This window comes from Drosophila rhopaloa, unplaced genomic scaffold, assembly GCF_018152115.1.
Source record: "Drosophila rhopaloa isolate 14029-0021.01 unplaced genomic scaffold, ASM1815211v1 contig_155, whole genome shotgun sequence".
NCBI lineage: Eukaryota > Metazoa > Arthropoda > Insecta > Diptera > Drosophilidae > Drosophila > Drosophila rhopaloa.
The window spans coordinates 6,950,300-6,966,549 of record NW_025335034.1 but is presented as its reverse complement, the minus strand read 5'-3'; the positions used below and the strand labels follow the sequence as shown (position 1 = coordinate 6,966,549).

General features: G+C 38.5%; 4 protein-coding genes across 34 annotated transcripts in view; 3 read left to right on the top strand and 1 right to left on the bottom strand.

Annotated features, from left to right (window-relative positions):
- LOC108053884 (modifier of mdg4-like) overlaps positions 1-13,803 on the bottom strand; it is a 29,505-nt gene extending 15,702 nt beyond the window's left edge. For 25 of the 29 annotated variants that reach the window (XR_006417430.1, XR_006417431.1, XM_044457306.1 and 22 more), the window contains exons 1-4: positions 13,673-13,803; positions 13,166-13,422; positions 12,958-13,097; positions 11,233-12,100 (exon numbers count right to left, since the gene is read on the bottom strand). Coding sequence is in view for 27 of the 29 variants with exons in the window: in XM_044457306.1 (XP_044313241.1) it covers positions 11,233-12,100; positions 12,958-13,097; positions 13,166-13,379 (1,222 nt within the window). In the remaining 2 variants the exon portion in view is untranslated. Of the gene's footprint in view, positions 1-6,017; positions 6,549-6,654; positions 6,763-6,826; positions 7,090-7,178; positions 7,953-8,047; positions 9,374-11,232; positions 12,101-12,957; positions 13,098-13,165; positions 13,423-13,672 lie in introns of those variants that run through there. The other 4 variants (XM_044457307.1, XM_044457299.1, XM_044457291.1 and 1 more) reach the window with 4 other exon arrangements.
- LOC108053881 lies at positions 697-1,675 on the top strand. 3 transcript variants are annotated; one of them, XR_001769723.1, is made up of 3 exons: positions 697-1,062; positions 1,120-1,504; positions 1,560-1,675. XR_001769723.1 is itself a non-coding variant. In XM_017136603.1 (3 exons), the coding sequence occupies exons 1-2, from the start codon at positions 831-833 to the stop codon at positions 1,410-1,412; spliced, it is 525 nt and encodes a 174-aa protein (XP_016992092.1). In that variant the 5' UTR covers positions 697-830; the 3' UTR covers positions 1,413-1,451; positions 1,560-1,646. The 3 variants fall into 3 exon arrangements, 1 of the variants encoding a protein (XP_016992092.1); XM_017136603.1 differs by having other exon boundaries at positions 1,120-1,451; positions 1,560-1,646; XR_001769724.1 differs by lacking the exon at positions 1,560-1,675 and having other exon boundaries at positions 697-797; positions 1,120-1,235.
- Positions 2,372-3,567, top strand: LOC108053889. The gene is made up of 3 exons (XM_017136618.2): positions 2,372-2,467; positions 2,647-2,977; positions 3,456-3,567. Exons 2-3 carry the CDS (start codon positions 2,775-2,777, stop codon positions 3,499-3,501), a joined length of 249 nt encoding a protein of 82 aa, XP_016992107.2. The 5' UTR covers positions 2,372-2,467; positions 2,647-2,774; the 3' UTR covers positions 3,502-3,567.
- On the top strand, positions 3,586-4,897 carry LOC108053879. The gene is made up of 2 exons (XM_017136601.2): positions 3,586-3,768; positions 3,914-4,897. Exons 1-2 carry the CDS (start codon positions 3,594-3,596, stop codon positions 4,405-4,407), a joined length of 669 nt encoding a protein of 222 aa, XP_016992090.1. The 5' UTR covers positions 3,586-3,593; the 3' UTR covers positions 4,408-4,897.
- Positions 13,804-16,250: the final 2,447 nt, after the last annotated feature.

Here is a 16,250-nt window from a genome sequence, read left to right as displayed (position 1 = left end):
AATAGAAGTCCTGTCATGTCTGAAATCTAATAAACAAACATTCAGAAATAGCTCTATAATTCGAAACAAATGCTTATAAATAGCCGAACAGTTAAAAATTAGACAAAAATGTTCACCCATCAAGGAACACTATTTAAAACGTTTATTAAGCTTTAAACAACTTAAATAATACTCCATTATTTAAAAAAAAAACACATTTGTTACAGAAATACAATGGATTTCCATTAAAAAAAATTGCTGTGATTGGTTAATTGGTAATATTTCTTCAATTTGATTTGGTATGAAACCACTGGCAAGCAAATGTCCGAAATTCAACGAATCAGCGATATAGTCGTTAAGAGAATACCCCACATAATAGTAGTATTATAATACAATAAAGGGTTCAGTTAAATTATTTATAATTTTTTTTTAAATTTCTTTATCTTGAAAACTCAAAATTTTTATATGATTTTCTGTCATCTGTCTGCTAAATTACTGAAGAGGTATAAAAAAGTAATTCGTTGGGTTAAAATATTTGCCCCGGTATTTATTATCTCAATAAAATGTAATTTACATAACAATTTAAAACTAAACGAACGAGTTATGCATATGGATACAGTCTTCTAGATTTTTGCAATGCGCTTAAATTTTTTACATAGAATCTTGCTTTTGCTAGTAGATACTGTATTTATGGCAATGCAGCCCTGAGTTTCGGTACATCCGGCAACTCTGGTAAAATGTCGCCACAGTTGTGAAAAAAATGCAAGTGATTTAGGCAAATTGTTGTTAAATTATTAACTAAAAAGTGAAATTAAAGAGTTAAGTTGCCTGGTATAAGTGAATGGTGTTGAATGAAAAAGCAGTATAAAAGAAAAAGCCGCTTTCCAAATAAAAACGCTAAAGTGTCGTGTGATGAAGCCAAAAAAAAAGTAGCGACGCCTTCTCTAATTCTAGGCAAATATTGTGTACTAATGTTAAAAAAGAGAAATTGCAATGCGAAATCAATGTTTCCAAATGTTAATAAAGTAAAGAAACTATGGCGGAGCAGGAATATATTATTTGGCGGATCATCTTGGGCAGTCGGTCTGTCAGAGCTTTCTAATCAATAGCTGTCCTCCCTTTCCAACTTCTGTTTTGCAGAACTGGAGGATGCCTTCAAGGTGCAGCTTCCGCTCCTGGTGGCCAGAAAAAAAAAGGCGGGTAACTTCCGCAAACAGAACTTTGACCACCTGGAGGTGAGCTTCACCAGAAGCAACCGGGGCAATAACCTGCTGACCATCGACGGCAAACCCTTCACCCTTAATCGTCGAATCAAGGACGTCTGCTACTGGGAATGCGTCAAGCTGCGCTGCAAGTACATCAAGTGCTCCGCCCGCGTGGTGACAAAGTCCAACCGGATCTCGGCCCTGCGCGGGCTCCACAATCATCCCTAAGATACGAATTACCTGTGCCATCTTATTAGTCGAATAAAGGTGTTTCCGTTAAGCAAATAATCATTTTCCGCCTCCCTGCCGTTGTAGTTTCTGTAATGACCTCAAGAAAAGAAAGGACTTCTGACTAATATCTTTCAATCCTTGCAGCCAGCTACCAACTGGTGGCTAACCGCCGCGGCGGTAAGAACCTGATCTTCCAAGGACACATGTACTCCGTGGAGCGCAAGTACCGGAACAGCATCAACTGGGTCTGCTCTAAGAACAGCAACAATGCCCTACGCTGTCCGGCGAGATGTGTGACTAATCCTGAAAGTAGCAAAGGCATAAAGCTAAGCCACCGGCACCACAACCATCCAGCGGATTCCTTCAAGCTGCACAAGCGCAGTCGAAAACGTTCCAGCAAACGGATCAACAGCTAGTCATTTTTCCAATTTTGGATTACCAGCAAAACAAATCTGGAATTACCAACTGTTAGTCTTAGTTAAATAGTTTTAAAGTATTTGCTTCGTTATAACATTATTAGTCACAATAGATTGTAAAAAATGGGTTCATTTGGTGATTGATTTCAACACATCTTTGCATTTAAGTATAAGTTTGGCTAAGCCCTGAAGCTCTACCTGGTTTTTGTTAAAAAAACAAATTTGAACAATACCCAACAATAAGAGCCAGTTTTTTGCTAAAGGGTTTTACCATTGAGACTTACACACAGTGCCATCTAATTCGGGTTATTCAGGTTACAAAACACCTTAGTTAATACTAAATAAACGCAATAACCATTCATTTAGAGGTAGTTTTAAGTAATATTCTTTCACAATTTGTAACTTACCCGCTATGCCATTTCCTTAACAGGTTCTCGGCATCGTAATGTTTACAGGCATAACGGATTTACGATTATCGATGGCTTTCGCTTTGTGATCGGCACTACTAATTTACGTCGTACATACTTGAAGTGTGCCAACTTCCGCAGCAATTGTCGGGCCCGGGCCATTGTGAATAGGGATACCAATAAAATTCGGATGAGGAACGAAGGCCATAATCACAGTCGCAAAGATGTGGTGAGCGGACGTAACTCTAAGAAGTAGCAGGTATCAAGCTGTCTTGAGGAATAAACAAACTGTTTGTTACAAAATTTTCGCCTTTTCACTACTCCTATTAAACAATAATGCCATTACATCCCAACATTTAAACTAAAGATTCTGACTATCGTCTAACTAATTTTGATAATCCTTTGCAGATAACTTGAAGTTTGCGCAGTATGTGCGTTCCAATCGAGGAACCGATCTCGTTTACCACAAAGGGAATACCTACACGCCCAACGAGAAGTTGAGAGAGGGGCAAAAGAGTCGGGACTGGAAGTGCTCCATGTATCACAAGGCAAAGTGTCGTGCCCGCCTGGTAACACGAATCACCAGTTTCGGGGATTTAATCCACGTGACTAGCAACCTGCACACGCATCCCACAATGTACACCACGCAGAAAATGGTACCTCGCGTGGACGGCCAGAAGCTCTGCCTTGAGAGGAATCCACTCTGCGTTAACACACGATCGATTAAAATAGACAGCAAGTAAAGTCTACCGACTAATTAGAATTAATAAGATTAATAGATCCAACTCCGTTAAGCTTTAGGTAAAGAAGACAGTTTAACGTCATTTATACCATGAGTAGTTTTAAAGCTAGTGGATCTGTTCGAAGAAAATATCAAAACTATCATATTTGTATGAATTAATTAGTCTCACAAATAAGTCCCTAAAATTGCAAATTAATTTTTAATATTTCATTAAAAATTAATTTTTAATAATTTTAACTAATTTTTTTTAATTTTAAACTAGACTAAAGACTAGACTCTGTCAGACCGCCATCAAAAAAATTGTAATCAAATTTAAAACTTTTACTTTCAGTAATTTGATCTTCAACCAGTCTCAGGACATTTAGTCTGTGAATAAACCCCTAACTAAGTGCAGTTTTGGCTTTTCATTATTTCCGAAACCCCTTCGTCTTAAGCCATAACTAATCCTTATACGTATGCCTAATTTTTTTTCCAGAAATCCTTTTGACATGGAAGCAATTGCCAATAGAGTCGATATATAAGGCGGACGGTAAACTGATGGACATCATCCCCAACATTAAGGTCATCCAGGGTCAACGAAAATCCGTACAGCTAATGTTTGATAAATTTGCCTATGCCAAGAACAACCAGCGCGGAAACACCATATACTGGAACTGTCGGAGCCGACGTAACGGAAAAAATCCGTGCAACGCTCGATTATCTATTACAAGGCTCCCGAACGGACTGTACAAGGTTTGTCTGTCCCAGCCGGAGCACAATCACTTGCCTTCCCAGCGCCTATGTAGAAAGTATGATAGACTTTAAGCTTAGCAAAATATAAACGCGCCATGACTTGGCAAACAGCATAAAAACCGACTCTGAATCTGTAGTTGTATCAAATAACTTAACAGTTGACAAAATACTAATCACAATGTGTACCCTCTCCGTCCACAGAAAGCAGCGTGGCCATCTACTCGGCCACATCCCGGGGAAGAATGCAACTGATATACGGCGGTCAGCCGTTCATCTTTGAGAAGACCCTTAAACTATCTTCTGGGGAAGAGAAGCGCTTTTGGCGTTGCAACCAATGGTGGAACCAGAAGTGCCGCTCCAGAGTTTACACCATCAACGATGTCGTCTGTCCGCTCAACCGATTCCACACGCACGAGGAGATTGTGCGGCGCAAGAAGCGCGTGCGTAGAGTACCACCAGTGGAGACAATTGCCAAAGTGGTCACCACTTCCGCCAGGCAACAACAGCCGCAGCAGACCCAGCAACAACAAGAGATTCAGCTGACCAGCGATGCTATGCTGACTACCGCATTGGAGGACGAATCTCCTGCCACGATCGATGTCAGCGAGCTAGGAATGCACCTGAAGTACGAGGAGATTGTAGCAGATGTCACGGGCATTGTGGGAGCCACCCGTGTGGTCAGCCGCCGAAAGTGAAGTCGCAGTTCTTACGCTATTTTTTTCTTGACGAAACATCTCTGAGGCAGATTTTACTCCATAGAAAATTTGAAAGAATATCATTTTTGCACTGGCCAAGTCAGTACAAGCTAGATATTTTTGTTGAATTTAAAAAAAGGCTACCTTTAATTCTTAGCCAATATAAAATATTTTTAATTATTATTTTAAAAGTATTTTTAATTTATTTTATTAAGCATTTGGAAACATTTTCCAAGGTTTTCTTATTTTATTTTATCAAACTTGATGATTGCCTCAAAATTTCACAACCGAAGTTTATGAAAATCTATGATTAAATTCAGCTCCTTTTATATTTCCTTTAAAAACTGACTCATCTTAGTCCCTTATTATGCGTAAATATTAATAAAAACTGTGTTTTAGGAAACGGAAAAGCTAAGTTAGCTATTATGATTCAACTTATAAACACTTAAATGTATGTAAATTAAATAAACGTAAGCCTTCAACAGTGCAATTATTCGTTGTAGAATCTACGAAACTTCTCCAGTTCCCGATTAAGTATACTCCCAACCTGAATCACATTTTACTAATCTACCGGGTCACACACTTCTTGTCTTTACAGGTGACACTCCTCAGTTCTACTTCACCAAGGGCCAACGGGAGTCAATTAAGCTTAACTACGGCGGGCATAGCTACGTTAAGTTTATGGAGAACGGCCGCGGGACGAAGTGGATATGTGCCACCCGCTCCACCACCAAGTGCCGTGCCCGAATCCGCACTACCAAAAACAACTGCCTGGAGGTGCTTCATGCTCCCCATAATCACGATTTGGTGCCGCAGAAGAAGGAGCGAGGACGCCTTCGCCATAGAATGAAGTCCGGAAAGTAATTGAGAGTGTAACAGACTACAGACACAGCTTCAAACTAGGGGTTATCTTTTAATTAGTCATCTAATCTTTTTAATTTAATGGACTGTCTTTTTACATTATAAGCAAACTACCATTAAAAGACTTTTTCTTTCTGTATAACCCTTTTTAATACTGAAAAAATGTATAACAATATTGGTTTCGTAGTTCGTTTCTTTAGCATTTTCCATACCATTTATTTCTTCTTAACAATTAATGCTGAAAATGTGTCTTCCTATTTAATTTCATTTTATAATCAATGTAATGAAGCGTTAAGATTGATTACCATTTTTTTAGACTAAGAAAATGGCACTAACGTGAAAGTATTGTTTATTTATTAAACTGAGCACTCTTAATGTTCAGGTCCTATAAATGCAAAGAAATAGTTTATAAGATATGTTTCGGAATCCGAAATCAATCAAGAAATTACCGTTATAAATAAACTTCCTGAATAACCTTGTATATTAGTTATATATTTGTATATAAGTCACGTTGTTAAAAACGCAATACAAAAAATAAGTGAACAAAAAAAAACATGGTGCAAACCATAGAAATAAATAATAATGATTATTTTGTTCAGGCCTATTTTTCAAAACACATCATCGATATATGTTCATGAATTTTATGTCAACTTTTTGGCCAAAGCTATTCGCGTTGATAAACATTTCTGCACTTTAAGATTTCCCACATAAGAAAACTGTAAGAAAAAAGTTTTCAAAAAAAATCTAGATTCATGAATTGTTATTTGTTTTATTTACATAAGTTCGTGTGCGAATTGTGAACAAAATATAAAATCAAATACAATTTTGGAGATTACGACAAAAGACGAATTTATAGTCATTACCTTTTAGTAGATGGTCTTTGAAATTATAAAAATCTGTCGATTAAATGTATTTATATTAAATTGGATATACATATTTGTCTTATTTCAGTGAGGAATGCAGTTCCTCGAAGCATGGCTCGCACATCCAGTTACTGCCAGGACATGTGTCACACAGTGTTGTGATCCTGATCAGACCCGACCTGTTATTTTTGAGGCAATTTACGCACTTTCCTTTTAACCTAGGCACTCCTACAGATACGAAGTTGTGCTGATCGGACGATGTGCGAATGATGTTGTTAGGGTTTTTTAAGTTTAGTTTACGAGCGGGCTTCACTTTGTTCATTTCTTCTGCAACCGTGCGGACTACGGGTAGAAGTTTTACAGTTCGCTTCTGTGCCACTTTTTGAATAGGTATTATTAGTCGTACCGGTCTAGCACCTGAAAAAAGGGAGGAGATTACAAATATAAGTTAGTTAATAAAATGTTTAACAAAATAAAGGCAACTAATTTTAAAGACAAGCCAATATTTAGAAGACAGTGAAAATAAAAGAGTTATTTTTTATTGGCTTTGTTTAACTTAATTTAACCGTTTATTAAATGTAATGATGTTGCGGTGTCCTTAAGTTTAAATTAATTCAGTTATATTTTTTTGCTGAAATAAAGCAGAGTACTTTAGTAGATTTTAATAACTTGCAGAATACATTGATTTGGCTTACACTTTTAGTTATCTATTTATCAAGGCGGGATTGCCAATCGAGCACTCTAGGAACAAATGTCTTAAGCCGTTCGGGTGGTTGGTGATTGTGGAATCCTCGAATTGATTTAATTGATTTTATGTAGGTGGTCAGCGCCGAGCTGCAGTGCATCTTTTTGTACATGGTGCAACGCCAGAAAGCCAAAAATTTCTCGGGATTCCGAGTGTGACAGCTAAAGGTAAAACCCTCGTGGACAAGTTTTCCTCGATCGTTGTAGGTGAGCACTGAAAATTAAAATGTAGTTAGTTAACGGACATAAGAATTACACCTACTTTTTAAACCTTGTGATGCAAAAAGATCAGAACGGACCATGTTGGATTAGAAGACTTCAGATCTTTATTTCACTTGATCACATATCCAAGACTCCCTCCATGGTGCCAAATTATAGCAAAAAATGTACTCCATAGGTAACTAGGTAATTGTTTGTAAAAGTAAAACTAAGGGCTTACAGCTATATTCACAATCTTATTAAACTACAAATTAAACTCTTCTCATTTGATTTCAAACTAATTCAAATACTTTTTTACAATTCAAATGGGGAAATTAACCGAAAATAAATAGTTATCTTCCTAGATATGTACTTCCGATCGCTGCTACTTAGTAACTACATTGCACTGCCGAGACCAGGTGGACTGCTTTGCCCAATGGACCAGCTATTCGTGCATGAGCATCATGGAGGCGTGCATTAGTTCGTGATCCGTCAGCTGCAACGTGGCCGCATCGCTGTCTAACTGGTGTTCATCAATGAACTCCTGTTTCTGCTCTTGGAGCTGCTGCTGAGTGAAGCTGTGCGTCCTAGAGAGCTTTTTTCCGGTGCTTACAGCTGCCATCTTATTCCGCTGCACGATCTTGTCGATCTTTTCCGTATGCGGCTGATGGTTGTGAAGTCCGCCCGTTACACTCTTCAGCCGTCCGTTCTCCAAGACGCAACGAGATCGGCAGCGCATTTCGTGGACCTTTTTGGAGTAATTGTGGCAGCGCCAGTACTGTTTGTTACTCTTCCGGCTGTGGCAGTTGTACATATAGCCATTCAGCACCAGACACGGCGTCGACCAGGGGCTCTCTATGAAGACCAGCTCGTTGCCATCTGCAAATAAAAAATTATTGATAAGTCAGTAATCTGTTTTTGGGATATAAAGCCCGATAATAATAATAGTATAGACTTTTCTATGTGCGCTATTCTTTGTTTTGGTCTCAGTTTATTCGAGGATTAAATATGAAATACGTTTACAGACATAATTTAAACTACGTTCGAGTTGGTGGGCCGATTTGTTTGGCTGAAAATCATTGAATCATTTAGGGTACTATAAAGCTATTATCATGTTTGGTTGACTCAATTATTAGAAGTCCTTTAAATGTTCGGATTAGTCGTAATATTATAGCTGATTGTTTTAATTTTGACTGTAGTCCTCCTGTTTAAGAAATATCCTGTGAAAATAACCTATATGAAGTACATTGTATTCGTAGCACAATAAACAAATAAAGAAACATTATCCGAGTGGATCTAGGCATGTCTCTCCGCCTAGATATCTGGGATTTACCACGCAGATTCATCGCGAATCCTCATTTGTTGTTATGGTGGATACAAGATCAGGATCTCAACTGTAAGAAACATGCACGTTGCATAACATTTTCTGTTGCAGGTAAATAAGGTATATATTATAGTACGGAAAACTCGACTACAGCGGTCTTGCTTGTGTTAGAAACATACATATTTACATAAAATACGGATAACTTAAATGGTTGATTTTGGTAAATTGGAAAAAATAGCTTCACTTTGGTAGGTAATTACCGACATAATACGATCAAATAAACTATAGCATGATAAAAGGGTATAGCTTTCTAGAGATCTTTAAAAAAAGAGCCCGCAATTGATTACATTTAGATTTGTTGGTAGTTCTCCAAACAAATAAGCCCACTCCAAATTTCGAGCTTAATACGAGCTTATGGTGCTAGATGAAATCTCCTAGAGGTGCTTCGTCTTCAGCAGGGAACGGCGCTTGGCCTCCTCCGCCTGCCACCTGGCCTCCCGTTCCCGGTCCCGCTGCTGGGCCCGCTGCCCCTCCGCCTCGGCCTGCAGCTCTTCCTCCTCCTCGGCGGCGTCGACTAGGGCCTGCATCTCAATTTCCGTGGCCTCGGCGGCGGGTAGAAACAGTTTGCAGTCCTTGCCGTCCTTGGCGGTCACGATAATATTACTGCTGCCCAGATACTGCGATATCTTGGGGTTTGACGTGCAGATCTCGATATACTCCTCCAGTTCCTGCTCCACCTTGTAGAGCTGCCGCTGGCCGATCCTAGAGGCGTGGGACTCGTGGTTGTGCTGACGACGGGCGTCTATGAACTGGCCATCGCGGGTGATCACCACCGCCTTGCAGCGGAGCTTAAGTACATCCGCACAGCGCCAGGTCGTCTGTCCATTGGCCTGGGTCAGCTTCTTGTTGTAGATATAGTCCCGGAACACCAGTTGGGCGTTCTTCTTTTGGCTCCGGATAAACCTAATATCCGAATCTGCAAGTGGCCCGAAGATAACCGAAAACAAAGGGGCGACAAGAAGGCAGGGAAGTTGGTTTAGTGGGCATGGTAATTCCAATGTCTAATTCCTAATTTAGTTAATATGGCTTAAGCGCTAAGCTAGGATCGGCGAAATAAAACAACATTTAGTTCAGACTTTGGCTTAAACAGTTTATTGGCACACAGCGAACCGGAGGACCCATGAAGATGGTGGCATTATACTTACAGGACCCGAAAAGATTGCATTTTACAACAGCATTATATTTCGATGTTACTCCGCTTTGGTTTCAAATACGAATTATCACCAACACCTAGTTCTGCAAACGCGGAATTTTCATAGTTACCCACTCATCACATAAGTTTATAAATTTACACCACACATCACTATAGCACATAATTTAACAGCCAAACACTTGTATTTCACTAATTCACAAACTAACAAAACAAATGTAGCTTCGTTTCTGAATAATTTTCAACAGGGATGCCACGCTTTTGAATTACAGGGCAGCATTTTCAAATAGGGATGCCAGAAAGTGGCAACGCCGCTCAATTTATTTAAATGACAATCCAGATACCTTAAAATTATCTTTACGGGCATTTCCTTTATTTTTTAAATAGACATACAAAGCGAAATTTATATTAACATTTAAGAATCGCACAATATAAAAAGCAGACAGTTTCCATTAATATACGGTACTTCATATACACATACTCGCTTCACTCAAAAATGTATTGTTTAAAATCGACGCACAGATTCGATAGATAACAGAACGAACTTTAATTAATTCTTTGAAACTATGCTCAAGTACGTAACAAATATGAAATCCACTTCCTAAGTAAAGCCGCACCTTAAAATATTTTTAGAGATTCGTTAATACAAACACCAATTTACAAAGCGAGTTCCAACATTAAAATTTACAGCAGTAAATAGTCTTAAGAATTGCAATTAGATAAGATTTCTCAGTTTAAAATGTATCTGAACCCCATTACGGTATACAAGGCTTAACTGTCTAATCAACTTCTTAAAAAAAAAAAAAACGAAAGTAAACTTATTTTCTGGATAGCAGAAAAATGTTTTCGGAAACAATTGCACATTTAGTTTAAAGACTCGGCAATACATGCCGTTGTTAGAACTATATCAGCAAGCTTTTACGTTGCTTCAACAAGTCTAAACAACATCTTGATATACGGAATTAGAAACAATAAAACTAAATCCCAATAAATTTAAGTATTATTACCCAACTGATAAGCGCATGCCCAAATAATAACGATCTGGCAACATTTGATTTGTATATCTCTTTGCACGCTTTTCCAACAAAATGTTGGGGACTTATTTAAAATTAAATACCTGCAAAACTAGAAAAATATATGGAGAAAACGTTCAAAGACTACTCATTAATATTACCTTTGATAATTGCAGATCTTCTTAGTGTTCCAGCGCGCAGCACAAACATCAGTTTCGTCTTGTCAGCGTAAATATTTAAACACTCTACTTACCCTTTAACCAAGTTTATAAAAAATCGCGTGATACTGCGCCTTAGCATGTAGGTAATATGCTACAGGCGACCGATCTGCCAGATGCTTCTTAGAGATTTGAAATAAAGCACAGGCTTTCTTATTTTACTTATCTTATAAAGGTTAAGTATTGCTTAAATTTGTTTTTAAAACATATTTAAACGCGCTTTACCATATTTTAAAAGGGCCTGATCCGCTTGCGAAGTAGAAAGGCTAATTAATGATAAAATTATGTATCAGTTTAAATATGTTTACATTTCGCAAACGGAATCAAAGTCCTTTTCTAAATTCTACCTATGACTAGTGGCAATTGGCCATCTTTACTAGGAAATTCAACCAACCTTGAGCCTCTGTGTTGCCCTGATCCGCGCTGGTGTCGACAAACGAAGAATCACTGTAGTTCTGCGACTGCTGCTTAACCACCGCCTTGGACGTGGTGGCGGTCACTCCGCCGCCGCTCGTGTTTGCCGTTGTTTGGTTGCCAGCATCCTCGTTTTCAGTAAAGTAACTGTCGTCGTAGCGCATGTCCCCGTAAGCATCGTCCTCCACATAGGTCCCCTCGCCATCTCCGGCAGCATCGCCATGGTCCTCAGAGTAGTCAGGTTCCGATTTTGTCGGCAATTCCATGGGGAGATCAATGTACTCGGCTTCCTCCTGCTGCTGCTGCTGGCGGACCTGCTGCGGCTGCTGGTGGAGCTTGGTTTCCGCGGAGGAGACCACAGCTGTTTGTACGGTGATCTGTTGCGGAACTAGTTGGGCGGTCGTCGTGGTTCCAGTTTCCGTGGCCGAATCGAGGGGGTCCATTACATTGGCAGAGGCGCTGGTCTTGGAGCGCTTTACGCCGCCGCTGGAGGAGGAGGCGGAGGTCAGAGAGGATCGCTGGGCGGAGCGTTTGTTTGTCGACACCAGCGTCGCCGTCGTAGTGGTTCCCGTCTGCAGCTGCTGCTGCGTCTGGATCTGCTGCGCAGCCTGCTGCTGCTGCGGCTGTTGTACAATGGTGGCTTGGGGTGCGGCCGTGGTCTGGATGACGATCTGGGTGGTGCCCTTGTTGTCGTCGCCCAGTCCGTCGTCCACGGTCTCGATCTTGTAGCGGGCGGAGGCGCGCGGCTGCTGGCGTTGCACCCGCTGGGCCGGTAATTGTTGCTGTTGTACATGAGGCGCTGCTGGCGGCGGGCTGGGCTCTTGCGGTGGCTGCGGCGCAGGATCGTTCTGAAAATATAACATTACAAAAACGCAATTAACAAGGTTATTCAAAAAATTGTCCTATTCTAATTCCCTCTCCTAAAAAGAAACTTTAAAATATACATTCAATTCTTCCTGATAAAGGCTATATATTACGTAGAAATTCAATAAATTGGGGCGGCAAATAAATCGTAAGACCCGGATAAGAATAGATTTTCTGAAAAGAATGCAACGTTTAACAAGAATACTCGAAAAAACAATTTTTTTTTTATTATCTGATGATATTTTTGCTTTAAATAATTTAAGAAAATAAAAATATTCTGGGGGTTATTGATTTCCTGGTTAACAAAATGTAAATAAAAACTGTGACATATATTTGAAGAATAGCTCTATGCTAAATAAAAATATAAAAAATTGAGAGAAGTATTTACATCAAAACAATAAATACTTTAAAGAATTGTTTCTAATAATTCAACAAAACTATATGTGAAACAAGTTAAAGAATTATAGCTGTTAAATTTATTTTTGTACAAAAACAAAATCACAATTCCGCTTAGAGGAAGGCAAATCGCGAATTATTTTTTTCAACTGCAACTGTTTAGTGCTTTTTTCGCTGCGAAACAAAAACAACCCAGTTGCTTGTTGCCATATTAGCCAGAAAGAGACAAATGCTGCAGCACACACATACAGAGTACTGTTGTCCCTTTCTGGCACGCGTGCCTTTTGGCATTTGGTTTGCGAGAAATTTCTCGGTACAGTCAAACCATGCTCTTATACAGACGCTCGTATGTGTATTTCTTGGGCGCGAAAAACGATGCGCTTGTGTTGTTTTTGTTATGCCTCCAATTCGATATACCAGTATAAGCTCCAATGTATATACTTACATCCGTTAGCCCCTTGATTTGCAGAGATTCTGCGGTGCTAATAAACGCGGGCAAGGCGTCCTGCTTCACATTGACCTCGCCGCAGTACATAAATTGGATGAGGTCCTTCAGCGCCGAGTGGCTTACATTGTTCAGGAATACTGAAGTGTGGGGGGAGGAAGAAAATTAGTCGAAAAATCCCCAATAAAATTCTGGGTCCGAAACTCACCGATTGCGTGGGTGTTCGACGGCATCTGGGTGAACATCTTGCGGAAGAACGGCGAGCAGACGGATAACACCAATCGGTGGGCCTTTACAATATGACCCTCGGCCGCCAAGGATACGTCCACCAGATCGCCGCGACATAGCGACTCGTGGAAGCCAGCCGACAAATTCGTGTTAAAGTTGTTCCAGCACAAGCTGAATTGCTCGTCGTCCGCCATCTTGGACGAAAATCAATACTTTTCTGTATCTATGCGTTTGGGGCTGCATGCGAAAAAGTGCATTGCACGATTATTAGTTATTGTTTTAAACTAACCATTGAAGTAAAACATTGTTTACAACCACCAGCCACTGCCAAAAAAAAAGCAGCACCAGCACACAAAAAATGCAACGCAGCCAAAAAACTGGGAAATTTTCACGCGGTGTGTATGTATGCGTGTGAAATGAACGGCATTTATTTTACTGATTAATCGCACAACCACATAGTGATACAAATATTAATTAACTTACTCACCTCTTGTTAAATATTTTCCAAATAAAATATCTATTTGGAGCCGAAGCTAAATTATTTTTTATTCTCGCGCGAACAACGCGCAGAACGCGTCCGATTTCTTTAGTGTGAAAATTAGGGATGGCCAAACAACGATGGACCGTTTGATAATTTTTTTGATAATTTTCTAGATCATCGATTGTTAGCTGCATCTATCGATAGTTGCTGCCAATGTGAACGTATATGTACATCCAGCGTCTTTTTAATGGCTCAAAGCCTAGTACTCGGATCGAAACAATTTTAGCAGAAAAAACATATTTGCCGGAAAGGTTCCTTAAAAGATATTCTCAAATTCCTTGGCCAGACAAGTCTGCCGGTGTACAAAAAAATTTAAAAACAAAAAATTAATATTTAAGTGTTTTTTTAATATACTGATAATTATTAGCAAATTTTAAGTTTATGGCTGCACTAAGTTCTTGCAGACGATTTTTCTCAATTTTTTATTGTGTTTTTCTTCAGACACCAAAAAAGATTACATTTTTAATAATTTCGCTAGGGGCTGACTTTCACACAGAGTTCATTTCCGGTTGTTGGCAACGCGATGTAATTTTCTGGTATTTTTTCGTCGTGGTGAAAAAAGGGCCTGACGAAAAGTGTTCGTCAGCTGCTTGCCTCTCTAGAGAGCAACGAATGGATTTTGTCGATCTGAGCACTAGGCTGAAAAAATGTAATCTTTTGAAGTATCTGTAGTCAGAGCAGAATGTTTCTTAGATCAAAATGACAAAAAAATATTATTATTTAAAAAAAAAAACATATGTTATATTTAAATTGTATTGTTTTTTAAATCTGAGGCCATTATAATTTCAGTCAAAAGTTTGCAACGCAACGTGAAGGATACATTGTTGACCCTAGAGTCCCTCAGTTTTAAAGCTATCTGCTTAAAACTTTTCAAACAGTTATCTTTCTATTGCAGGTAGTGTATAAGTCGGAACGAGTCGGACCGAACGATTATATCATATAGCTCATAAAAACAATCCGAAAAAAATTTTAAAAAGTATAATTTTGTTGTTTTTAATTTTCTTTGGGATTTGGTAATATTTAAATACTATGAAATTACGGTTTTAGTTTAATAAAAATCTGACATCCGTATCATATAGCTCCCAAAAAGAAAAAAAAATAAATTGAAAAAAATTAAAATTGAAAAAATATTTTATTTGCTGTTTTTCTATTTATTAAAATATTCATCGGAGATATAGTAATTATTGGCTATATTAGAATTACGCTTTTAGTTTTATCACAATCGGAGAACAATACCATATAACTGCCATAGAAACGATGGCATACTGCAGGGCAAAATCGACAAAGCTTCATTGTTTTTAGTTAAAAGAGACATAAACAATTAAAATGTACTCGTTTTGTAATAACTGTAAGGGTATATAAATTTCAGATTGCCGAACCTGCTTCCTTTTTTGTTTAGTCTAGATTATCTTAATCACATCCATAAATTCGTCTGTTAAGTAATCGGACATTATCGTTGAAACATTAAATTCACAAGTATCTAAAAAAACAAGCAAAAGATTTAAAGCCGTTTTAATCTCAAGCGATTTTTTAATCGTCGTTATCGGAGTCATTTAGTCAAAGAAATTTAGTAACTTAACTTGTAAATGATTTTTTTATTTAAATCCTTGATGTTTCAGGTGCATCATTGCCTTCTCAAATTTGATAAAAATTACATCATTTATTTATTCATAATTATTATCTACTTGCGAATACGCCCACTCTGTTCTGAATTCCGATCGAATAGGCGCGCGTAGAGACGGACTAGTTAAGGGTTGTCATTTTTTTATGAACGTCTCTTTAGTGTTGGTTTCACATATACACATTATATTAATCAGAGATACCAAAATAAGTGTTTTGATTAGAAATTAAATTTAATATAAAATTTTACAAATTGTAACTCTTTTTGTAGCTCTTTTTTTGCACTTTTGGAACACTTATTGCGAATAGTTTACGATACTACCTCAAGACAGCTGGTACTAACGGAAATGTATGTAAGATTTAAGTCAGACAAGAAAAGGGCGGAGCCGAAGTTGATATACCCTTGCAGAATATTCTGTAAATTATATTGGTTGGCCAAAAATAAAATCAATAAAAAATCCCAACTTCCTAGCTTTAAAAAAACCAAAGTTATGGTACATTTTCAATCGTTAAGTTATATGGCAGCTATAGGATATCGTCGACCAATCCGACTTATATACTACCTGCAATAGAAAGACAACTTTTGGGAAAGTTTCAAGCAGATATATCTGCTATAGCTTTAAAACTGAGGGATTAGCTTGCGTAGAAACGGACGGACGGGCAGACGGACGGACATGGCTAGATCGACTCTCCTGGTGATGCTGATCAAGAATATATATACTTTAAAGGGTCGGAAATGTCTCCTTCACTGCGTTGCAAACTTTTGACTGAAATTATAATACCCTCTGCAAGGGTATAAAAATTGAATGGTTGATCAACTATTTTACCTTGCGAAAGCACAAAAATCCTAGTCACGATGAAATATTCCTTGATTTTATGGGATTTTTATGGGATAACAAAGACA